Genomic DNA, 26,522 nt, shown 5'->3' on the forward strand with positions numbered 1-26,522 from the left:
TTACCAAAATAACACAAGCATGTACAAACCATAATATTTTATTTTTATTTTACTTTTATTAATTTTAATTTTATTTTTTTACCTACGTGACTTTACCGAAAAAACCTAAGAATAGGGGGGGGGGGGGGGTTGGTCAGATCTGTCAAGTAAACAGAACGTGCCAATGCCTTGCTCGTACAGCAACACCGGTGTGTGTGTGTGTTGGAGAGCAAAATCCACAACATTTTGCAATCCGAGTTCCACGTTTCGCCGGCAATTACAACCGGCATCTTCAGGCGAACGAAAACATAATCGGATCGCCGCCACGCGAATCGAACACCGCGACGCGAATCGAACACCGCCCGCGATTCTAATGGGTGGGGCGTGAATAATACACGCTGACGACGAATCGAATCGACGGGATTTAGGAATCGTGAGTTTTAAATGAATCGAATCGGGAGCGGTGGTGCAACGATTAGCGCGCCGGTTAGGTAGACGACCTCTGGAAACCCACCCGTCCCCCTGCACTTCTCCTAGGTCGACTCGGCCTCAAATGAGCAAACGTCGCTGGTCAACTCCACCCCGCTGTCGCGGCCCCGCAGAGGCGCTGCTGGCTAGCAGCACTTGCCCCTCGGAGTCTGTGACAGGGGCTGGCCGGGGGATCTTTGTCTTTGTGTTGTTGGTGCCGTGGCTCTCCCGGTACCCGGTTCCCGACGGGGGTTGGGACTCGATTTCCGACGGGGGTTGGGACCCGGTTCCCGACGGCGTTTGGGACCCGGTTCCTCGGGGTCCGGGGCTCGGGAGAGAGCGGAGGCGGCGGCGGCGGCTTCCTTTGGTGAGTGGCCTCTGTGTGTGTGTCGTGTGTGTGTGTACATATACACACACATGTGTGTATGTGTACACACACACACAGAGTACACACACACAAGGGTACGCACACGCGCGTGTGTACACAATAGTAAACACATGAGTACGCACGCACACGCGTATACACACAGATGTGTACGCATGAGTACACATGCACGAGTAGACACATCCACACACGAGTACGTACACACACGTGCATACAGACGTGCACACACGTGCACACACACGTGCACACACATACGTGCACACACGAGTACACACACACACGAGTACGCATGCACACACACATGTACACACACGTACACACACACGCGCACACACACAACACACACGAGTAAACGTGCACACACGTGCACACACACGAGTACGCATGCACACACATGCACACACACGCACACGTACACACACACACACGTACGCACACACACGTGCACACGTACACACACACACGTACGCACACGTACGCACACACACGTACACACACATCTACACACACACGTGCACACACACGTACACACACGTACACACACACGTGCACACACACGTGCACACACACGTACACACACACGTGCACACACACACGTGCACACGTGCACACACACACGTGCACACGCACACACACGTGCACACACGTACACACACGTGCACACGCACACACACGTGCACACACACGTGCACGTGCAGAGGTACACGCGTGCAGAAGTAGTGTACACGTGTGTTCACAGGTATACATGTGTACACACATTCATATACAGGTTCGTCTGCAGACAGGTACACGCGTGCAGAAATACTGTTAACTTGTATACATACTAGTGAATGTCTATACCTAAGCATTGGTCACGTATTCACTCGTGTGTGTGTGTGTTGTGTGTACGAATGTGTGTACCACCTTTATCAGTTTACACTCGTAAACTGATAAAGGAACTTGTACACAAGACAAATGATAAACTATCTCCTGTACACCTTAACAGACTTGGTGGTGGTGGTGGGTGGGGGGCTAAACATGTTGCTTGTTAGCGAGCGGCAATCTTGAGTTGTTAAAAGATATAAACAATGATCATCATCATCACCAACAATTATTTAACAGGGAGAAGGTTTGTGTCACGTAAACAGAACTTGCCAATTCGTTACATCGATTGTGCCACAAACATTTACAAATCTGTCTGTCGCCTGATGATGCTGGTTCCAAGTCTCTTGTAAATGTTGTGGATTTACTCTATAAGCAAACTAGTAACAAATTGGCACGTTCTGTTTATGTGACAAACCTTACTAATTGGTTGGGTTTAACGACACATTTATCTTTACGCGATCTAACACTAAAAAACCCTGTGTATTATGGATAATATTGATCGCGAAAGCCTTCGTGTTCAATAATTGTTGTTGTTGGTGATGATGATGATGAGGCTACGTGGCACACACGCACAATTGTTGATATATTTGTTTAAACTCAACACATCAGTCAATAACACTGCCGTAAAGGAAACTAATACATTAGGCGACGTTTCGGGGAATGACCCCTTTTCCATAGGACTATACACACACAATGCAGTACAGACTCTCACAGTATGCGGGCTACATACGAGAAGGGAATTGTTGCACATTCGCTTCATAATGATCACAGGGGGCATCACTTAAATGTAAGTCCTTTGTTAGTTCACTGCTTGATCCTGCAGACAACACACAGCGTGTGTCCACCAACGCGTACACACGGTACACTGTGACAAGCTGTACGTGTGTACGCACACAAATGTGTACGTGTGTGCACACTTGAGATATTTTTAAAAGCAATTATTAACGAAGGTGAGGATTTAGTTGTTGATACAATTACACACATGTACACCAATTCCATATTATTTTACATGTGTATAGAGAGTACATGCAAAGACAAAGATCCACCACCCCCCGTATAGCCTTAACAGACTGTTGGGGCAAGTGCTGTGTCTTTGATGGCCGGAACGACACACACGAAAGAGAAGGTGTTTGGTGGCGAATACTACGGTCTCGTTTAAAGCTGAGTCGACCTAAGGGAGGCCCGGCACCGGTTCAGATATTCGCCAAATGTCGATGATCCGTGAGCGGGCATTGACCTCGGCTCGCCAGGGGGGGAGGGGGGGGGTCGTAGCGCTGTACGATAACTGCTTACACCACCGCTATACATGCACACACGTGCACACACACGTGCACACAGATGCACACACGTGCACACAGATGCACACGCGTGCACACGAGCACACAGACGCACACACGCTCACACACACGTGCACACAGATGCGCACACATGTGTGCACACACGCGCACACACGTGTGTGTGTGCACACACGCGCACGCACACACACGCGCACACACGTGTGCACACAGACGCGCACACACGTGTGCACACACACTGCTCACACACACGTGTGCACACACACGCTCACACACGTGCACACAGACGCGCACACACGTGTGCACACACACGCGCACACGGACGCGCACACACGTGTGCACACACACGCGCACACAGACGCACACAGATGCGCACACGGAGGCGCACACGTGCACACACAGACGCACACACGTGCAAACCCCCCCCCACACTGTAGACTATTCATGATGCAACAAAGACAAAGCTCCCCCGTGTAGCCTTAACAGACTGTATGGGCAAGTGCTGTTAGCGAGCAGCGCCTATGAAGGCGGCACGGCACACGAGGGGGTGGGTGGGTCAGCAACCATGTCCGGCCGCCTTTGTCTTACCGAGTGGCGATGCTTTTACACATCGCACCAGGTACTCATTTGAGGCCGAGTCGACCTAGGGGAGGCCCAGGTACCGATCCAGATAATCGTCACCGGTGATGGTCGCGAGCTGGAATTGAACTCTGATCGCCGGGTTCGTAGCCGCTAACGCTACCACGATGCACACACACACATCGCACTTTACATGGCCTTTGATACAAACAGATGCTCGCATACACCACGTGTCCATACAGATACGTACGCACTCGCACGCCACGTAGTGTACGGATACACACACGTGTGTGTGTGTGTGCGTGCGCGTTGTGTAGCACTCGTGAAATACAACGCTGCGGTCATTTACTGCACAGTCTATGTGTGAGTGCGAGTGACGTTTACGCTGATTTACACGCTGCACACGTATACATTACAAGCACACGTGTGCACGTGGCGCACGTACACACGTGTGCACGTGCACAGGGCACACGTGTGAACGTGTTGTATCATCAGGCCTGCGCGTTTGCTCAAGTGTTCATAATCAACGTTTTTGGGTTAGATCGCGTTATTTATAAATGTGTCGTAACCCTCCACCACCCGACACGGCCAATCAGCAATACAAAAAAGTGTCACGCTGACAAAAGACAAATAGTTCACTGCTTTAGCCCACCGGTGTGTTGAAGCGTGAAACCACAACATTTTCAATTTTTTGAGTAGTACGACGTTTCGCTGGTAATTGCATCCAGCATCATCGGGCAATTCGCCAGAATGGTGAGGCTCTGCTCAAGTGCGTTTTCCAGCGGGCAGCCCCATGACTTAACAAAGGCAACCGGAAGATTTGTCTCTGCAGACTGTCAAAAAAAAGAAACCCCAGTGTTTATATTCTTTGGTTCTTTCGGTAAGGTCATTTAGATAGAAAGAAAATAGAAAGTGAAATAAAAATAAACCAAAGAAAAATAATACAAAACAAAAACCACTAATGTCGACTGTATGATGTAGACTGTCGTCAAAATCTTGATTTGAATCTTGACTTGAAGCTTTCGTGACTGCAGGGATCCATCCTCTTTGGTTCTTTCGGTAAAGTCACGTGGGTAGAAACATTCAATCAATCACGACGTTTCGGGCGCAACACAAGCGTCCGTCATCAGGTGTGTTGCGCCCGAAACGTCGTGATTTATTTTATTTGATACCTACGTGACTTTACCGAAAAAACCAAAGAGTCTGTAGTCAAAATGTCAACCTGTGTGTACGAGGTAGCCAGGTGACGATGGCAAGTACGGCAGTGGATTCTTGATTCTCGTCTGTGTGGAGCTGAATGGCCACCACCACCACCACGACCCCCCTCGATATGCGTGGTGGGTTTTCTCCGTGCGGGTTCCCCTCGACGCAAAGCCCAAGGGCTCCGTAGTTTTGGCGTCTTGGCCAAACAAACGTCGGGACCCTTCCAAAGGATGGAGAGTCGTGAGATTAGCTGAGGCTACCCACCACCCCCCGCTCCCCTCGGAGTAAATACATCGAATGGTTATTTCTGTGCGTTATCATCATCATCGTCCGTCACCCACGGTGTGAGTGGCAGTGGCATGTGTCAAAATTGTACATTTGAGAAAAAATAACCACGAAACAAGTGCCATAAGTTTATACACCGTGCTCATGCGTTTATGTTCGTAGACAGCAGTTTTTAAAAAAATCCACTGCTCGATGAGGACGAGCCGTGGGGTTTATTTGACCATTCTTCACGCTGGTCAGCTGATCAGTGCGGGCGAAGGCGACACGTGCAGACGCGGGGGCATAGAAAGTACGGTCCAACACGTGCAGTGGCATTGCCACCAGCTGATCACGTAGCCCACCCCCTCTGACCTCCGTGACAACTCGTGCACAGCTAAGGTCACCCATCCAAGCACTCTCCAGGCTCAACTCTGCTTATCATCCGAGATCTGACGAGACGCAGCGCATCCCGAGTAGTCTGCCTGTACGCACGGCACGCTCTTATCAATTCATACGTGAAGCGTGATTTCTTCTTGTAAGCACACAATATGCAACATTGACCCCCCGCCTCCCACGGTGATAATGCACACGTCCATAATTTCATTCATTTAACGCGGTGAAGGGCTCATTTGAATCGCGGCTAACCAGGGCCTGGTCACCGCTCGGGTCGAACCGGTTAATTATGCCTTCATTAGCTCGATGATTTTTGAACAATTATAAATCGCAGTAACAACAGCGGTTGAATTGTGAGCGATCGGCTTTATGAGGCTGTGCGAGTAAGCCCTGGGAAATGGAGCAAGGCGGTCGGTGCAGGATGGCAGGACGCAACTACAGAAGTTCTTCGCACAGGGAAAGAGTGACATCTACTGGACATGTCCAGTGGACGCACATTTGGAGGTGACGACTCAAAAATTATCGTCTTAACAGACAGGTTTTGCGTCCGACGAGAACTCATTTCGAACAGACATCGTCCCTGCCCTATGAGAAGTGCATCAGCGTTGTTTCAAGCGAGCCTCAGTGCTGATGAGTCGTTGAATGACGAAACCGGTCAAGTCTTTTGCTGGTATTTCGCCAATGCTGCTGCTGACAATATGGCACTCCCAGAAAGAAGGCATTGTGGCCGATGGGATGTGTTAAACAAACTACTGTAACTCATAACGTGGAGAGACAAACATGGAAATGAGCCAACATTGTTGTTTATTTTGTGAACAACTTCGTTTGTCGCGTTCCGGTGATGATAGGAGCTACCCGTGCGATAAAAACAGCAGTAATCGTATCGTGAATTTTATAAACTGTCGCTATATCCTTACTTCTTTCGGTAAAGTCACGTAGAAGGGAAATAATATAATAATAAAATAAAACAATACAATTGTATTTATTATTTCCCTTCTACGTGACTTTACCGAAAGATCCAAGAATATGAATCCCTGTAGTCACGAAAGCTTTAAATAGAAATTTGTCGCTATATCCTCCCTTGCTTTTTATATATATATTTTACATTTCCTGACAATATTTTGCGATGTAACGAACACAAAAATGTACGTTTTAACTAAACAACCATTTCAGATTTCCCGTTAAAAATGCTGGATTTTCTTATCAGTGTAACGGAAGCCCTGGACTGTTGTAGAAGTTCAGTACATTATTTATCGTGGAACCCACAGCATATATTGTGTGTTATAAGTGTAATATCTGGCAAAGTTGCAGTCATTTATCAGGCCTATGGGCAGGCACTTATGTTGAACGAACAGCATTTGCAGAACTTTGTAACACAAATCTTCATTCGAGCGACGAGCAAAGCAGAGACCAAACGCAAAAACAAGAAAAACGCGAAATACAATTACAAACTTATCGGAAGCAGATATCGCAATAATCATCATGTTGTTAAAAATCGATTCCTCGGTGATTTTGTTACTTGTTCTATCCCACTCGCGGACAAACGCACACCCGCTTTAGATCATCATCGGTAAATACATTATTTATTCTGCATTTATATTACTATGTGTTGTCTAGGAATGTTTTTTTGTATCCGGTTTTTCCATGTTTATTCCAATTATTTAGTTTTTAGATTATGTGCCATTCACTCCTTGTTTCGATTGTGACGCGTCTATTTTTGGTTGCCGTGTACCCAACTTCATTATATAGGTTATGCTTAAGTGTTGAAAATCGCTGCGTTGGCTTTTGCGGCACTGTCCAAAAGCATAACCCCTGCGATATTCAAGGGTCTCCTGTATCTTCTTGGTTCTTTCGGTAAAGTCACGTAGAAGGGAAGTAATAAAATAATAAAAATTAAACATAATAAAATAAAATTCTCACGACGTTTCGGCCCCAACACAAGCAGCCGTCCTCAGGTGAAGACAGAGCTGTCTGAAAGACAGCGCTCCAATGGACACTGCCAAGCTTGGCAGCGTATTTTAAGCTGGGTGGGAGGAGAAGAGCGCCTTGACAAAGGAGTTTACATATCAACAGAAGAATTTAGCATTGAATAAGCTGTGTTAATCTGAGAGAATTAGAATACGCTGCCAAGCATAGCAGTGTTCATTGGAGCGCTGTCTTTCAGACAGCTCTGTTTCTTCACCTGAGGACGGCTGCTTGCGTTGTGGCCGAAACGTCGTGAGAATTTTATTTTATAATGTTTTATTTTATTATTTTATTATTTCCCTTCTACGTGACTTTACCGAAAGAACCACGAAGATAAATCCCTGCAGTCACGAAAGCTTTAAATCGAAATGGTCTCCTGTATTTCAATGGAGGTAGCAGCCCTGTTCTGAAGTACCATTACCTTGCGTTGATTGGCTCCTCGACTCCAGCCGCATCCTTTATCCTCCACCCTCTGAACCCACGCAGGGGAGGACGCCTTTGAAGTGTCATGCTGTGTCGATCTTCCCCAATGCGACTTCTCCCCCGGATAAACTACCAGATGGTATATCATCCCCCTATAAACTGCCACATGGCAGGCCTTACCTTGGATAAACTACCATATGGTAGATTTTTCCCCGATAAACGAATTCATGGTTGACGTTTACCCCGATAGACTATCGTATGGTGAATCTGTACTCATATAGACTTACCTTAATTGTTAAAATATTAAAAAAATACAAATAAAATAATATCACTAAAGTCGCCATTAAAATATTTCAAAAAGTGTAATTCTTATTGTGAGGAGGTTGTAAAATAAATGAGCGTCAGTAAATAAAAAGCAAGATCACGGAAAAATATTAGAATTAGGTTAGTCCTGCTTGTGATGTGTAGCCACTAGTGTGGATTCTTGTGTTTGTGGCAGAAAACTGGAATGCAAATGAGATTTGCATCCACCATGCGCACGTGTCTTACGTGATAATGTTCGTGAAAGTGGCGTTTAAAATGTTACTCATTCAAAATTGTTTTTATAATGTGTGCTGTGGTCTCTTGTCACAGGAGGGGAAAGAGCCCAGAAAATTGGATTGGTCAACAACCACTCAGCCCTTCTTGGCACCACTGAGACCCAGAAGCCTGATCCTGAAGCCTGACCGTACATCTGAAACCTTCCTCATTCGCCGCACACGTCATGCACGAGAGATTTTAAAATAAAATCCGAACGTAATTTTTTTATATTTAAAAAACAAAGTTTCCGTCAGAGCTTCAGCGACGAGGAGCTCGCACATTGGATGGATGCGTCTGCTCCGATACTGATGAGTGCGACAGAGGGCCTGCGATGGGCGGCCAGGGCGCAACATAGCGATTGCGCGCGTGGGCCTGCCCTGCACGCACATCCCTAGCCCAGAGGCCTCCCAGCGCCACCCCGGGGTCGCAGTATAAACGACGACGCGTGCTGCACAGCACCAGCACATGCCCCCAAAGTGTTTTTTACTTAAATTCTCAGAAACGTCCGTGGCTGAACGAAACGTCAATTTCCTTGCGCAGAATTTACACTTATTTACATCACTCTGCCGAGTTCAAATTGCAGTTGCCCCTTGTTTACGACACTTAACCTAAAAAATTCCCAGTAAACACCCCCCGCGAAAGAACCACCTACCATCACTAATACCATCAGAACTCCAATCGCCATCACCAGCACCATCACCCCCACGTGTCTGTCGGTGTTCTTGGCTCGCTGGCTCGGCGTCTCGCGCATGGTGACGCAGACCGTGACCTCCCCCGCGCTGCCGCTTCCTCCTTGCACCGGCCCCACCGTGCCCTCCGCCGCGTTCCGGCCGTCGCGTGCCAACGCGGCCATGGAGGCCGTGTGTTTGGAGGAGCCCCTGGACTTGAAGCTGGGCACCGGGAGAGCAGCGTTGGCAGTGGCGGGGGCCGGCGATGACTGCGGACGTCGCTCTCTGTCCAAGAGCCGAGCGGCGGTGGCGGCGGCCGCTCAGCAATATTACGATTACGCTGCGCGTGAGCGCGGAGGGCTTGTGCTCAAGATGGCAGACGACGGGACGGCCCTCATCACTTCCTTGCCCACGCTCACCCCCACAGGTATCGTGTGTTTGTGTACGCATGTGTGTGTGTCTGTGACAGTTGTTATTTGGCACAGTATGGGGTACAGGTGGTGCATCTGCCAGTCATCTCAGTCAACCCACGGTACCTGGGTCTGCCCCGTGACCTGCCGGTGGGTGTTCAACACTTCACGTGGCCTTAAAGTGTACATAGCCTGGCTTGCGTGCCGTGATGATGGCACCGCCACTTAGTGGCGAATGGCAGTTGTGTGTATCTGTGTATGCGCGCACACATGTGATGGTTGTAACTATGTACGAGTTTGCGTGTCTGATCATTGTGGTAACTGTGTGCGCGTGCGTGTTTGATATTGGTGTGCAACTGTGTCTTTGTATTTTAATTTAGTGTAACAGTGTCTGTACGTGTGTGCGTGTAATAGTTGCGTAATAGTGTCTTTGTGTGCGTGTCTGTATACGCACGCGTTAGTTGTGTTTAACTGTCCACATCCGCACGTGTTAGTTGCGTGTAACTACGCGGTCTGGATTTGCGCGCACGCACGCACGCACGCACGTCTGCGAACAGATCTGCTGGAGCAGGCCCAGGAGAGACTGGGCCTGGACGAGTCTACAAGCCTGGGCATCGCTTTGCACCGCGCCGCTCTGCTCGCCAAAAAGGAAGCGAACGTAAGCGCGACAGTGGCGCTCGCCCCATGGGGGAGCGGAGACTCCCACCAGCGCAGCCTCACCACCGGCGGGGGGGTCTCGCTCCCGCTGCGTACTCGCCAGGCCCTTTAACGATTCAAGCATCGCTCTCTCAATTTTTAAACCCATTTGCAGCGTACGATTTTTTTTTTTCGAAAAGATAAATTTGCATTCATATTTTTTTTTTCCATAATCGCTTTGCGGGTTTAAAAATTGGCGGCCTACCGCTTAACTCGGTAGGGGTTGTAAGAGCAGTCATCTCTCATCCTACGGCAAACAAAATATACGGAATTTCGCTATAACATAACTTATAAAATAAGGAAATAATTTGATATATGTTTTGTAAAATTCCCATTGACGGAATTTTTTAATCTCTAAATTCTATATTTTTGGTGGGGGAGGGGGGTTAAATCGATCAATGCACAATTCGTAATTTGTCCTAGCGTGCATTGAAATCGAACAATGTACGATTCGTAATTTGCCCTAGCGTGCATTTCGTGCTGCTCCAGGTTGTTTGCGCACACTGTCATGCTTTACTGGTTTCTCGCGCTTTTCATGGCGTCCTAGTTTGGCTTGTTTTGGTACAGTCATGTGATTTTGTGACTTATTTTTAGTATTAAGATTAGTATTTTAACATAATTATCGATTATCCATGAAATATGTGCTTTAAAAGTGTTTGCTGTATCTCCATTTATATAATGGAAGTTAATGGGAAAAATTGGGTTCGACATACACAGTATTTTGCTTTACGGACAAGTTTTCAGGAACGTATCTGTTCTGTATATCGAGGGATGCCTGTGTGCATTTATCTGACATCGGTGACCCTTGTAAGACTTGACCCTGATGCCTAAACCACGGTTAATTGAGCATCATGACCAAATGCTGGAATTTTTGCAAGGCATTCCGTAGATTTTTTTGTATCTTCATTGGTGGCCTCGTTGTGGTTTAAAGAGACGCAGGCTTTGAAAAACGTTGAATTCAATTGACTCGTAAACGGGTAGCTTCACGTGAAGGTTCGTGTCAAATTTAGTTTTTATAAAAAAGAACAATACAAATGTGAAATGAAATGACAAAGTAATGGGGAACTGATATCGTGATAATCGTCACGCGTATGAAAACTTATATTACGGCAACGCTAGCCAACCAGCGCTGGCCAGATGGGTTGGCAAGGCTGCCCGGAGATTAGATTCCACTGACTCCCGTGCCCGGGACTGTTTGTACTGCATGGTGCGATCTGTAAGATACGCAGGTGCAAGCCCGTGGATTGGTTTAAATACCCTTATCAAGATTTTTAAATATATGAACGCTTTCACTGAAAGCCGATGCGATTATTGTAAAATTGGCGTGGGTTCCTATCCAGGGCTATTGATCTCTGCAAAAAGGTTTCTTGTGTGGAGTATTTAATGGTCTCGGCCGAGTCACTGTTGATTGCACAAAACCATCCATTGTAAAACGTGGTAAGTGCTGTGCTGCGATTGTGCGTGTGCACATGTGCGTGCCGCAAGTGCCTGTTTCAGTTGTGTTCTATACAGGAGCTTGCTAATAGCTCATGCACTCCAGCAGTTTACGAGGCTACACAGGAGATCTTTGGCCTGACCTGTGCGCTGTAGGTGCCTTTTTTACCAATATACAGGTCATGATTTCTTGCCCCCCACCCCCCCACCACCACGTGTGGCTCTTTAAATAAAGATCTTTACCTCTATATTCTTAGGTTTTTTCGGTAAAGTCACGTAGGTAAAACATTAAAATTAATAAAAGTAAAATAAAATAAAAATCACGACGTTTCGGAGGCAACACAAGCTTCCGTCTTCAGGTGGAACCGTCACAGCCACGACAGCTGTATCAAGTAAAAAAAAAAAGCTTGTGTTGCCTCCGAAACGTCGTGATTTTTATTTTATTTTACTTTTATTAATTTTAATGTTTTACCTACGTGACTTTACCGAAAAAACTTAAGAATATGAATCCTTGCAGTCACGAAAGCTTCAAATCTATCTTTACCTCTGTGTTTTGTGTATTCTGTGTGTGTGTGCGTGCGCATGCAGATGAGGTGGGATAGCCTGGTTCTGCCGCTGGGCCCAGATGACACAGATTTCTCGGGGCCGCTGACTTGCCATTGGAAACGAGTACGTCACGCAGCCACGCACTGCAGGGCCCAAATCTGGCGGCGTTTGTGGCCACAGAATACGTTACAGCAAAAATATGTTACCTGCAATTAAATAGTTATGGGAAACTGATATCGTGATAATTGTCATATTGATAGGTTGATTAATATCGTGGCAATTCTAGTCACCTATGCTGGCGAGATGAGTTGCCGGTGCTGCCCAGAGGTGATATTCCACTAGCTGTAGTGCCTGAGGCTTAGCAATGCATGACAAGACTTGTAAGATGAGCAGGTGCAAGCTCATGGACATCGCTAATACCGAGGTTGTGTGTCCCTAAGTGTCCTGAAGGGCCTCTGCGGTGATGCGACTTAACTTGTATGCATGTTTAATGCCTTTGGCACTTGTACGTAGCCAACCGTGCTAATCGGAGGTGCATCATACTCGAGAAGAGATGCTACAATTATGTCAATAGCATGCCAAAGTAAAGCTTTACCGTTATATTAACTTGACAGGATTTTTTTTTATCGTGAGTGAAATTTAAAGTTGTGCCATACTGCTCAGGTGAATGCCTACAAGGTAGATGTTATTTGGTTTTAACGCTTTCTGAGCAAGGTTCGAAGTCATTGATGCGTTAACTCTGTTCGTCCGAAACGGTGTGCGCACTCCCAACTGTCGTAAAGATGATGCAGTATTAGCGATCCCGTAGGCTAATATGGTGTTGCTATTGGGGAATAACCCTTTTCGACAATTGGCCAAATCGGTGTTGCCCAAAAAACTTTAAAGATAAAAATAGGAGCAGAAAGGGGTGTTTTGCGAATATGCAATAAATGTTGCCCTCTCCGCTACTCGTAGACTTTGTTACTGCTAATTAAATTGCTCCGAAGACAAACGCGCATTGGGAATAACGTTACATATAAATTACGCGTGTGGATGATTTTCCCCGACCTGTTTTTGGAGTTGCACCGTTCAGTAACCCACAAAGATCACCCCGTATAACCTTAGCAAATTGTTGGGGCAAGTGCTGTTTCGAGCACCTTTGAAGGCCGGCACGGCACACGAGGGGGTGGCCAACACCACACCGGCCGCCTTTGTCTCCCTTAGTGACGATGTTTACACACCGCACCAGGTACTCTTTTGGTTCTGGGTCGACCTAGGTGGGACCCAGGGCTGATTTAGATAATCGTCACTGGTGTTGGCCGTGAAAGCGGAATCGAACTCAACCACGAACACTACCGCTACCCCCCCGCCCCACGCGCGCGTTCCCACATGCGTGTGTTCTCGTGCGCAGTGCCAGCAGGTGTTCGACTCGCAGCAGGAGCTGGTGGAGCACGTGCACGACGCTCACGTGCGCGCCGATCGCGAGGTCGGATACTGCTGCCACTGGGAGGGCTGCGCGCGCATGGGGAGGGGATTCAACGCGAGGTGAGGCCTACGCTTGCGTGTGACAGAAAGGAAGAGAAATCGGGCACGCAAAGCGGATTCTTTACCACTTTCCGACGTGCGGTTGTCCTCTCGACGCATTTACTTTCGCGATAATAAACGATGGGTTTCAAGCCGCACGAAGGGATGGCGTCGCGTGGCGAGGTGTCGTGCGATGTACGTTGCGAGATGGCAACACGTCACCTAGGCCACTTAAGGGTGATTCTTTTTAACGCCGTTTTTTTTCGTCAATAAATTTAACGAAATTTTACGTTCATTTTGAGCGGTTTTCGAACAGGATAAGTCTCGTTTAGTAACGCTCTAGTTTATATTGGATTATCGTTATTGAAGTAAGTTATCGTGCCCCCCGCCATTACAGGCATAAGGACAGAGATAATGCATTTAGAACGTGGGATTTTGCTCTACTGAAATACACAGGACTGCTCCAGGCTGTAGCCCCCGCAGCAACCTATAACACCTGCATGGTGGTCACCCATGCAAGCACCATCCGGGCTCGATCCCCCTCAGCTGCCGATATCTGATGAGATTGGGTGCGTTCCGGGTGACGGTGAGGTTGTACGGAGGAATCGCAAAACATTTTGCGGTTCGATGCTAAGTATTAAAATCCAGTCACCGCATTGTGAAGCATCCTCGAGTCTCCGTTTATATCCGTAAAGTATCCACAGCGACCAGGTGATTTGGCCATTAGGCCATTGACATTACACATTTACGGCCCTTTTTATCAATTCACTCCCGGGGCGAGGGCCTTGCCACGCTGCGGGAGAGGTGAGAGTTCATCGACCGTACTTCGCCACGCCGGCGTGTAACGTCGTGTAAATGTGGCGGCGATGACGACGCAGGTACAAGATGCTGATCCACGTGCGCACGCACACCAACGAGAAGCCGCACCAGTGCCCCATCTGCAACAAGAGTTTCTCGCGCCTCGAAAACCTCAAGATCCACGGCCGCTCGCACACGGGTCAGGGTGGCAGTGCTCACCACACGGTGCATCGCCACCGCACGGCACATCGGCACCACACAGCACTTGACCACCACCACACTGCACGTTGCCAGCACATGGCGCATCACCATCACATGGAACACCACTACCACCACATGGTGCATCAACACCTCATGGAACACCATCACCACCACACGGCACTTGACCACCACACGCTACTTCACGCAAGCCACGTGGAACATCACGCACACTGTCTAGCGTGCACACTAGACAGACACACTCCTACCTTGTCTCTCACTGCTCCTCGTCTGTTTTATATTTCATATACAATATTTCTCGACCTCTATTCTAGAGTTTATTTCTAGCTCCTTGCTGTCTTTGAACCTTCACTCTGCCCTTCCCTCTCTGCATCCCTGCCCTGCCCAACGCCTCCAGGTGAGAAACCGTACGCGTGCCCATATCAGGGCTGCAGCAAGCGCTACTCCAACTCTAGCGACCGCTTCAAGCACACGCGCACGCACTACGTGGACAAGCCGTACGCCTGCAAGACGCCTGGGTGCCTCAAGCGCTACACAGACCCCAGCTCGCTGCGCAAGCACGTCAAGGCACACGGCCACCAACACGGGCCGTCGCCCGACGCTCCGATGTCCGGCGGCTGCCCCCTCTCCTCCTCGTCCTCCTCGTCCTCCACCACCACCCTCCCCTCTCCACCCCCGGTGCTGCTGCCGGGCTCGCCGCTGACGCTGCCGCTGGATCTGAGCGCCGTCACGGCCCCGTTCGCCCTCGGCTCGCCCGTGGTCAACCTGAGCAAGGCGGCCATCATGGCGTCGCTGCTGTCCGCGATCACGCTGGTGCCGCCCACGCTGCTGCCGACGCCGTCCTCCTGCTCGTTCTCGTCCTCGTCATCTCCCGATGGTGCGACCCCCGCGCTGGAGGCGCAGTCGCCCACGCGGACTTACCCGCTCATCGCCCCCTGCCTCGGCAGCAAGATGTCGCTCTCGTCACTGGGACGGGGTCTCGGAAGTATCGGCGGCGGCGGCGGCGGCGGAGCTTTCGGCCGTGCGGCCGGAGTTCTGGACGCCGACTTCCTGCTGGGCTCGCCGATGGCCGGCGGGCTGCTGGCCGGGCTCGGGGCCCTGCCCCGGCTCTCGGCGGAGGCGGTGGCGGCGCAACCGCTGCCGTCCCCGCCGCCTGCGTGGCTGCTCATCTCCCCCGGGCCACTACTGATGAGGCCCACGGCCATCCACACGGAGTGACCACTGCCGCCACAGCCGCCACCCCCATGACGCCGTATGCTGCCGTAACGCGATTTTAAAGGAAGACGCCACAACCCAATAAAACAACGTCGTCATCGTCATCTTCACCACGTAATATTTATACCGCACCTCCCATGCAGTACATGTGGATGCGCTCTGTGGCAGAATGCAGTTCTGGCCTGTGAGTGGACATGAGTCTGCCAGGAGTGGGTGATGTTGCTTTGTTGTTTCCAAATTAAGTAATTTACGAGTCATTTGTCAATTTTGGCAAATTTGGACCAAGACGCTGGCACACAAGGCCTACTCCTCTCTTTCACAGTACGTGACGTCATCTTTAATGTCCGCTGTGAATCAGACGGCACTTATCTTTATTGGTATTACACCCACAGTATTAACTATGGCGGTCACTGGCCCTCGAACCTTGCGAACCTTTGCAACAAGCGGCAAATGCGCCACCGCCTGCTCGTGCAGGGTGTTCCATTCATACATACCCCGAAAAACACTTATTACATATTTTTTACGCTCGTCTCTCTAAGATATCGCTTTTACAATATTCAATCACCTGTTGAGAAGAAGAAAGGGTGGTCATTAGAAATCAGTGGGGTATCTATAAAAGTATTTCAATCGAGGCTGGCAACAGGGCGATGCGGTTGCGGAAGAGCTCCAATAGATGGGACCCCCAAGCTGAATTGAGAATCTCTGCATCACTTCCAGGGCTGGTAGCGGTTCCTGAGCACCCCTGGGAGCTTCTCTCCTCAACAGGCAATTCATACCGTGCCAAGTGCTGTTTACATCTATAAGTTATGAACCAACCGCTGTGTGTTCCGCCTGGCTGTCCGATGAGACGGTACAAGTGGGAAGCTTCGTCGATGAGAAAATTCTAATAATGGCCAGGCATTCCGCCGCGGCGCTCGAGTGACCTCGCTACTTTGCCGTATTTGACATGGTTTGGCGATGCCACAGTGACGTCTGCCCAACCGTAACTTTAAACTTCTTCTTGGTTCTTTCGGTAAAGTCACGTAGAAGGGAAGTAATAAAATAATAAAAATAAAACATAAAATAATTCTCACGACGTTTCGGCTACAACGCAAGCAGCCGTCCCCAGGTGAAGAATGAAACACCACCAAGCTTGGAGCGTATATTAAGCTGGGTTGGAATTTAGCATATTTATGGGAAATACGCATTCCTCTTGATATGCAAATTATTTTGTCAAGGCGCTCTCTTTCCCCCTCCAACCCAGCTTAAATTTACGCTCCAAACTTGGTGGTGTTTCAGTCTTCACCTGAGGACGGCTGCTTGCGTTGTAGCCGAAACGTCGTGGGAATTTATGTTATATTTTTATTATTTTATTATTTCCCTTCTACGTGACTTTACCGAAAGAACCAAGAAGATGAATCCCTGCAGTCACGAAAGCTTTAAATCGAAACGTAACTTTAAAGTCCGTTTTCTCGTTAACGAAGCTTCAAGCTCATGACGGACAGCAAGAGAAGCAAGGCCGTGGCGTGTGATATGTCTACACGACGATGTGGTTGTTTTTTTGGGTTACGTCTTATTGTTTTTATGGAGTTAGTGTTGTAGCGTTCTTTGGCCACTTAATGTGCACGGACTCACGGGGAAGGGAAGGGAGGTTTCTCTCCTGCAATAAACAGGCGCGCGCACACACTCGCTCCAGTACACACACGCACGCGTACACACCCGCGTGCAAGGGCACCCGCCGCGTATGCACACTCGCGTACCTACGTGCACACGCGCTCATGTGCTGTACCAGAGGGATGCTTTTTTTCGACGACGTATGCATTTGCATACATACCGTAGAAGCACTTGTGTGCATAATAATGTCATTATGCATACGCAACGTATAAATATAAGCGGGCCGTAAACTGTTGCTGCTCCGGTGACAACACTTTCTTAGCATTCCAATTGATCTCTCTTTTCTTGACAGAAAAAACTTACTCGTGCCATTAGGCCCACCTGCAAGCCTTGACACTGCCGGCCGTTAATGAAGGCCTGCCAGGCAAAGTGTCATATCCTTATTTTCGCCGGCGAAACAGACATTTTACAAATCTTACAATTACACCACAGTGTGGATGTAACGATTAATCAATTTGCCGATTCATATCGATTAGTATTGTTTACGATTCATTGCAGTTTATTTGCTCGTGTCACATTCAACTGAATGGAGCCAATGTAAATGTGTAAATGAGACGGAAAAACGAATTTAAACAGCACAAACAAGACCGTTAAAATGAGACGAAAAATAATTGATTCCTGATTCAAACGGTGGATTCCCCTGTCTTGAGAATTAACCGAGTTGCTGGGGGGAGGGGCGGGGGCAATCGTCAAATGCATAAAATTGGCAGCAGTAGCCGGCTGTAACAACTCTGGTTCATAATGCCATCCTGTTGTGTGGTCGGCTCAGATCAGACATCCCGTCAACTATTGGACGAAGCTAATTCACCGTCGTAATTAATTGGATGTGCTGCCCCCCAGCACAGGCTGCTGGGTTAGACGCACCCAGTCTCTACCCTCTGGCGCTGCGGGAAGCGATCGAGCGATACGAATCTGCGCTTTACGAGAAATAACCACAGGGAAAAGACGCATCATCCAATCGTTTCGTAGGTTAACCGAACGTTCGATCAATTGGTCATGAGAAAACCATTACTGATATTCCTAATGCACCACATGATGAAGCACTGCCATGCACCGTCCATAAGCCACAGTGTTTTTCAGACAAGCTTTACTTATAAGCGCTGCTGGATTCGTGTTCGACGGATTGATTTAAAAGTCGGTTTTAATGATTTCTTTTTACACTTCCATTCATTCCTCAATTCTCCTAAATTGAAGAATGAACAAACACCGGAGGCCTTTAAACGCTTTTCGTTGACGACGGCTACCGGGTTCGCTGTGAACCCGCGCGAGCTGAACTAACCGGTGCGCGCTGAGCGATTGTGATCCGGCTTCCTGCTCGACTCCCCCCCCCCCCCCCCGCGTGGTTCATTGGGGGGCTTGCGTTGGGAGGACCAGGACGGACGCAGACGCTCACACCGGCTTGAGCCGTACCTTGTCAAGGGATCGGCTTGGGGTCGGGAGGGGGGGGTGCCCTGTGATTGGGTTTACGACGACGTTAGGGTTCACGTCACGGGATCGTGGACACCCGGATAGAAACGACGGGCATATTCGCAAATCGGCGGAGAGTTTTGTGGTCTCTAGCAACTGCTCTGCCCACTCCATCTCTGTCCTTTCTCTGTCTCCTGTGCCAGGGTTCTTCAATTGGTGGCCCACGGCCTTGCATTGGCCTGCCGAGTAATGGCCCGTTGTGGCTTACCGAGACGTAAAGAGATTCGGATGACATCATTAGACCTCCTTTGTCAGTGCCAAAATATAATAATAGGGTTTTTCCCCGTCTTTCTGGCAACAAAACTGAAACCTTTTTACAAGGATTCATGTCTGCATTAACCACAATACTTGCAGTCAAAATGCAAACAAAAACATACTATGATAATATATGCATTGTCCTTGAAAACTGATTGGTCCACACCAGAGCCAGCTTTCTTTTGAGCCTCGCCTTGTGGTTAATGCAGACATGAATCCTTGTAAAAAGGTTTCAGTTTTGTTGCCAGAAAAAAGGGGAAAAAACCCTATTATTAGATTCAGATGAGTGAGATGAAAGAGCGAGAAACGGAGAGAAATATATGACACAGCTGGGAAACAAGCGGTACATTAGCGGTCACGTGTTCATACAGTCGGGTGTCATATCTCACGTGGCCTGCCAGTGCATGCTAATTTTATTGTGGCCCTCTGGCGAGTATATTTGAAGAACCCTGTCCTAAGCTGTCGCCGCTCTCGCTGCCTTCTCTCTCAATGCCCCCCTTGTACATTCGTCAATGACTGCTGCCCCGTTTGGCTGTTCAAAAATCTTCTCTCCATCATGTCCGACCCGTGTCTTCCTCACCCTCATGCTCACGCCGCTCACCGAACACCCACTCCACGCTCGCTCCACGCTCGCTCACTCCACGCTCACTCAACATTCGCCCCACGCTCACCCCATGGTCGTTTCACCTCTTCGCTCACCCCACAATCATCCCAGGCTTACCCTCGTGCTCACCCGCGTGCTCACCCCTAGGCTCGGCACACGCGGACGTAGCGCCAGCGTGTGTTCTCGCTCACGCTGGCGCTGAATTCAAAATGTTTAACTTTGCACTTTCTTAGGTTTGAATCCACGTTCCGGTGGCTCGTGACGTTCGATTTCACAACGCACGTTTAGTTTCCGTAGTTTACATGAACATAATTTTTTTTTTCTCTCCCCATGGTGCATTTACACCATTGACGTGTTGCTGCAGCGCACGTGTGTATTAAGGTTTCACCTCACTTAAGCGTTATTCTTTAGAGTTGGTAGCATGCATCAGCTAGCTTCGTGGTACGTAGTGCATATTAAGATTTTTTTCGGGGGGATCATTCCATCGCCGAGTAAAGGCCGCAATGAGCAATTAACCAACCATTATTACTGTCGAGTAAACAAATACGGATAAAAGGCCCTTGTTTCAAACTATATACGAGCCCTGAGAATAATTGCTGCACGGTCACACAGGCACTGTGGCGCTGACATTCCATGTTTTTTTAATCGGCCAGTCTTGATCTGCTCGGCGAAAGACCTCTCAAAGCAGACTTCTGTGGGTTCTCACTAGGCATGCAACGATGCATCGATTTTAAATCGATTCTTACGCTCTCGATACGTGTGCATGCGGTGAATCGTGTTTGTGTGAATCGATCGTTTAAAGTTAATGCAAATGATACGGCGTTGTCATTTTAGGCTAACGGAGCAAACACATCTGTACAAATGAGAGGGCAGAGAAGCCGAGAAACAATGCAATTAAGAGCATATAGAAATATAGAAAATTACCTGTTATTGAATCTAATCGCAATTCCAAATCATGATAAATAATTGAATCGCTGGGGAGTGGCGAATCGATGCATGCCTAAGTTCTGACCCTCGCGAATAGAATCCTCATTTCACGATGCCCGCGTCTAAGACCACTGGGTTCACGGAGGCTTTGTCATTTCTGAAGGCCAAGACCACTGTCCCTGCAGATGCAGAGCAAAATATGTGATTAAAGCACAACTGGTCTTCTACCAAGAAAGTCAACTTTGGCACTACCAGCCCTAATCAAAAGCCCAAACATAACTACAGCCCGTAATTCTAAATCCTAACCCTCAAACTTTATCCTAACCCCTAACTCTTTATCCTTAACCCCAAACCCTTAACTTTGAAGTCCTAACCCCTCAACCCTCATTTACTCCCTAAGCCCTAATACTAACCCCAACCCTATTCCCTAGCCATTAACTCAATCAAACCCTACAACCCTAACCCCTTAACACTACACAATAACTGAAGAAATGGTGTCCCCTAATATTTCGTCAACTGAAATCCAAGAAAGGGCCATGAAAAGATACAAATCTGCAGGGACAGTCGTCACTTGCTGTTGTAGAGGCCTGGCTGCTGACAACTTTGCCATCGTCACACCCTTCACGCACTGTTACCAACTTAGTGATGTCGCTTCATTTTGGTGGCTTTCTTGACTTCTCGTTTGACAACTTTTTATAACAGCGGCTTTAGCGGCAAACCGAGTGACTGGGACAAAGACATTTTACTTGTGCAGCTTTAGAAGCGGTTTCATGTCTGATTTAAGGAACCTGCATCAGCTGACTGTGTGTAGTACGTGTCTTATAACATTTTAGACAACTTCAGAAGGTCCATCTGTAGCCACATTTTACGACTTATTGAGGTTCGTTTCTGGAGACATTCCACATTGAGCAGTTGGCAACTTTGCCATTTCTCCCACGAGACCCCGACCGTTGCCACGGACGTCGCATATTGCGGCCAACTGCTCCATCTACGACTCGAGCAAATGTACAGTAGTGTTATATATATATCGTACATATTGAACACACTACATATTTTCTGTGGCTTACACACCATGTTACATTGGTTTTGAAAAATGCACTGCAAGGCTCGGCGATGGACATTCAGCGTGTTCTGATTAGCAATGGAAAGCAGCAAAGAAGACCCTGCCCAACGTCAGACGCCCATATTTCATATCAATTGTAATCGGGATATTGCTGTGCTTGTCCTACACGGTGTGTCCCCGTAATTGTGTACCACAACAGTGGTGAAACTACAGCATTCGTATTCACCGCCCACCTCCCCAACGGTTGGTTTTCCTTTTATCGTCGCGATTCGCGCTCACGTTTCGAATCAAGAATTGATCACCTTGTTTTTTTTTTACATTGTGGTGAAGGTAGCAGCCACCAGTGGCCGCAATGGCCACGTGAGCCCATTTCGCACAACGAGGAATCGAAAGTACGTTGTTTTGCGCGTGCGGTTTCGATGCTTGTGTCGCCGCCCTTTATAAGGGCGAGAGGTTTCAAATCGATGGGTCGATGCCTGGCCTACGCCTCCGGTGCCCTCTAATTAAGAACAGATATCTGTCGGAGTAAAATGTGCACTTTGTATACAGCATGTCATAACAATGAATTATTGGTACACTCTGCAAAGTTGGGCGAATGCATTCCAAATCGCTCAACCAGCCCATTGTGACGTCATCGCGTTCAACCGGCCTAAACAATTCCACCTTCCAGCCACCGCCACGAGGGGGCAAGCAGCCAGTGGCAATCTGAACGGCTGACATGTTGGGCCGCACGCGATCACGTGTAGTGTGCAATGGGGTGTGTTGACCGTCGTCACCCATCGCTTTGTTAATCTTGGTCTTGAGGCACCCTGGCTAGCTGGGGGGGGGGGGGGCAGATCCGAGTCCCAGGCAGAGGTCGCAAACGGGTTTTTGATTCCTTACCCGGCCGCACCAGGGTCGCAAATGGGTACCCGTACCCGGCCCTGGTGCGGCCGGGTACGGGTACGAAATGAGTGACAAACGGTTACTCACCAGTGACTCACGGCCTACCCGTACCCGTACCCGGCCGCACCAGGGTCGCAAACGGGTACCCGTACCTGGCCGGGTACGGGTAGCCGGGTATCGGGTAGGGTACGGGTATCCCGGTTGCGACCTCTGGTCCCAGGGCTTCCTGCCGCCACTGAGAGTCGCGTTGCTAGCCGGTTGGTGACGCGCCCCAACACCGAGTCAGCCACAGTCGTTGGGAGATTCACTCCGAGCCACGGGGCAATGAGCCGCTGCCTGTACGACGATTAAGGGGTTTTAATACGTTGCCCAAGGCATGCAGCTTTGCACTGAAAGTGGTGGCAGTCAAGGGAAGACTCGGTAATGGAGAGATGGGTACGTAGCTATGGAACGCGTTTTTCCCCCCCTTCGCCACTGAATGTACTATGCTAGCAGTAGGGGGTGTAACGATGCATCAATTCATTCTCTTGGGTTTTTTCGGTAAAGTCACGTAGGTAAAAATTTCATTGATTAATATCAACTCTTCAGCTCACGGCATGTGCGTGGATTGCGCGTCAGCATCGATTTTCAAATTGTATGCGACGGGTGTGTATATGAAGAGGGGGACTTGTCCAAAATAATCTTACATGCCATGGTATAAGCCAGGGGTCGGCAACCTACGGCTCCGGAGCCGCATGCGGCTCTTTACGGGCTGCCTCTTGACGATATGTACGTATGTACAGTATGTACTCAGATGCATTGCGGCTCTTGAAATACTGAATTTTGTACCGAATTGGAAAGAAATGGCTCTTCTTGTTATTTTGGTTGCCGACCCCTGGTATAAGCAAAACAGAGAGGGTGGTGACCCAAGATCTGAAAACATAATTCGGCACAACAGCTGACAAAGGTCACGTAGGACAGCTCGAAGCGGACAGATTTCACAGCTGAGGTACTACTATCAGTGGCACCCGCAGTGACCGTTGCGGTTAAAGGAGAGATGACGATGACCTGTGCGTAATACATTCAAATAACAATCTAAAAAAAAATCGACTCCTCAATAGAATCGCACCAATCGAATCTCAAGGGGAGCGAATCGTTACGCGCTTAGTTATGGCAAGCATAGGGCGTTTACCATTGCGGTTTGGTACTGCAATGTGTAATCGCACAACTCGATTCCAGTACAGCCAGCAAGCAGAGCCTCCCATTCAATGTAGATTTGAAGTTTTCGTGACTGCAGGGATCCATACTTTTTGGTTCTTTCGGTAAAGTCACGTGGGTATAAAATAAAATATACCTATGTGACTTTACCGAAAGAACCAAACAGTATAGAGCCTCACATCTCGACTAGCCCAGACTCGTCGCGAACCACTGTTTTGGCCAATCTTAAGTTTGTACAAAAGTGGCAACAACAACAACAGCAAAACAACGTTTTTCACCTCGATATTTTGCGTGAAAAATCGCCTCGAGCAGCTTCAGCCGAGTCTCGCCAAGCTGCTGCTATTGGTGGAACGGTGGCGTGGCTGCGTTGCGTTTGTGACGCAAACGGAAATGACGCCGTACGCCATCGTTTTTGAACAGCGTGGCTTTGCTGGCCTACGGGAGGCGGGGGGGGGGGGAGATTAATGCTTTGCCAACCCTCTCTCTGTCCAAGGTGGCTCGTGAGTAGAGCGAGCGGTTTGGAAGGTTTGCGAGTTAACATCCTGCTTTTGGGGTTTATTCGGTCCATCAGCCCTGTGGCATCGATCAAATGAGTGTAGCTTTGTGGGGAAAGTCAACAGTGGTTGTCCTATGGATAGACTAACCCTCCCCACCATGGGAACGTGGAATTTCCGACGCTGGCTCAGGGCTATAAACGGCATGATGTACCGCCTACCGATTTCCGAAGCCGATCATATCGATATGTACGTGTTTTTTTTATGAAAAAATGTTGACAAAAGTTTTGCTTTGAAAATCGTTACACGGTGGAAAGGGTTTCAAAGTCTTAAGCCTGCTGCTAAGGTGTGGGGTAGGGTTGGCAAGTGTGGAGTTGTGGTTGTGATATTGCGACACTCGCAGAGTTATGCTGCACTTGCTGTTACGTTTTATTGTTACAAAAGGTTTATGTACGGTGAGAAATTACCATTGTGGAAAACGTGTTTGAAATGAGCTGTTTAAGGAGATGACATTTAACTGTTTTTTGAGGATTATCATGGACGAGAGAGACATTTTTTTAAATGCTGGAGCTAGTGTTTAAATAACACAGTGATGTAGTTTTATTTGAAAGTTTAAATATGAAAACAAATAATTAAAAGGGGGGAGGGAGGGGGGTGTAGTAGGTATGTGCTGAGACTTTTTAAAAATAATGTTAATGGTTATAAAAAGGGGGCCTACTTATAAATGAGACGCATGCGGCTCAATGGAGCTGCCCTGCACAGAGGTATGACATTAGAATGTCAGTGTGGTGTATGAATGCTGTGCGCATACATGAAGAGGTAAAAGAAGGCCCTTCTAGTCTTGGCTTATGTACGGTTGCAAACTGGGACCCTAACAAAAGTGAAAGAGGACATTCCATGGGATGGCTGCATAGCCTGAGCCTAACTGCCACATCCAATTACCGAACCATCTCTACAGAATCGAGGTGTATTTGGTTAAAGCCCAGAGTAGCTGCTAAGAGTGAAACGATTGTCACGTGTAGTGAGTTTGACGGTCTTGGCTCCTTCACCAACGGCCACACGAAACATCCCAGCTACAATAAATCGGTGTTTGCACTTTGCTTCCAAATTACCCAGTTTATGCGGGTTCATTAATCATCCACGCGTATAGGGAGAGGAGAAAAAATTAACCCGTAAAAACAAAGTTTTTCACTATAAATCCTTTATATGCGTGTTCAATGGGCCACAACCCAGCCCACATTGGTCTTTGAAACGGGCGGCTAGAGTCCTCTCGTCCTCTGGCTTGAGATGGCTGCCACCTATGGGTCAGATGATTGCCTGCCACCATTAAGCAATTGGTAATTAAATATATTTTTTTTTTACCTAAAAAGTGTAAAATTTAGGAAAAATCTTTTCACGAAAAGAAATTGTCACGCACAACGAGTCTGTGTGCAAAATGTCAGCTCGATTGGATCACGGGAAGTGGGTTAAAAAACGACCGAAAAATGTGCACGGTCGTAAGCGCGCAAGCAAGCAAGCAAGTGAACTTAATATAAAGGATTTAAAAAAACTGTCAGCTGCACACATTGCCTGGGGGTTTCAGGTGAAAGATGCGGATTAAAAACGATAGTGGGGAACGGGGGAATTCTGGTGGAATGCGTTTATGGGACTTGTTGGTGCATCTGCTGTCTGCCCGTGGCTCTGGCATGTGAGTGAAGACCATTTTTGTTGTTTTCTATTACGCTAAATTACATTGCAACGTAGGTTTGCGAGCGATTCTGACTTGAGCTTCCCCCCACAGCTCAATTTAGCACCGCAGGACGAACACAATAAATGCACCGATGGCTTTTCATTCGCAGATATTGAGCAGTGTGGTAATGAAGCTGTAGAGCTTCGTCCATCACTGCTCCGTGCAGTCATCGACGGAAACATCAAGCCAGTGGTGTCTGGGCAAAGAACACCCCCATACATTTTAAAAAATAATTTAACCTTTCATTTCACCGGGTAAAGCCCACTGAGATATATAGCTATTTTTTCAAAAGTAACCTGGCCACAAATGATAGCTCAACGAAGTGGCTTATCACGTGGACATTTATAGCTTCCAGATACTAT

General features: G+C 48.2%; 1 protein-coding gene across 1 annotated transcript; it reads left to right on the forward strand.

Annotated features, from left to right (window-relative positions):
• Positions 1-648: 648 nt before the first annotated feature.
• On the forward strand, positions 649-16,905 carry GLIS2 (GLIS family zinc finger 2). The gene is made up of 7 exons (XM_061548943.1): positions 649-814; positions 8,452-9,492; positions 10,033-10,133; positions 12,194-12,274; positions 13,542-13,675; positions 14,533-14,651; positions 15,069-16,905. The coding sequence occupies exons 2-7, from the start codon at positions 9,147-9,149 to the stop codon at positions 15,887-15,889; spliced, it is 1,602 nt and encodes a 533-aa protein (XP_061404927.1). The 5' UTR covers positions 649-814; positions 8,452-9,146; the 3' UTR covers positions 15,890-16,905.
• The last annotated feature ends 9,617 nt before the right edge of the window (positions 16,906-26,522 follow it).

This window comes from Lethenteron reissneri, chromosome 10, assembly GCF_015708825.2.
Source record: "Lethenteron reissneri isolate LAM-NWPU_2019-01 chromosome 10, ASM1570882v1, whole genome shotgun sequence".
NCBI lineage: Eukaryota > Metazoa > Chordata > Hyperoartia > Petromyzontiformes > Petromyzontidae > Lethenteron > Lethenteron reissneri.

What these genes read in the sequence shown, in the direction of transcription:
- GLIS2 (XM_061548943.1), top strand. Translation starts at nt 9,147, where the DNA reads ATGGTGACGCAGACCGTGACCTCCCCCGCGCTGCCGCTTCCTCCTTGC. An exon ending in GCCCACGCTCACCCCCACAG is followed by an intron (nt 9,493 to 10,032) that starts GTATCGTGTGTT and finishes GTCTGCGAACAG; the next exon opens with ATCTGCTGGAGCAGGCCCAG. An exon ending in CCACGGCCGCTCGCACACGG is followed by an intron (nt 14,652 to 15,068) that starts GTCAGGGTGGCA and finishes CAACGCCTCCAG; the next exon opens with GTGAGAAACCGTACGCGTGC.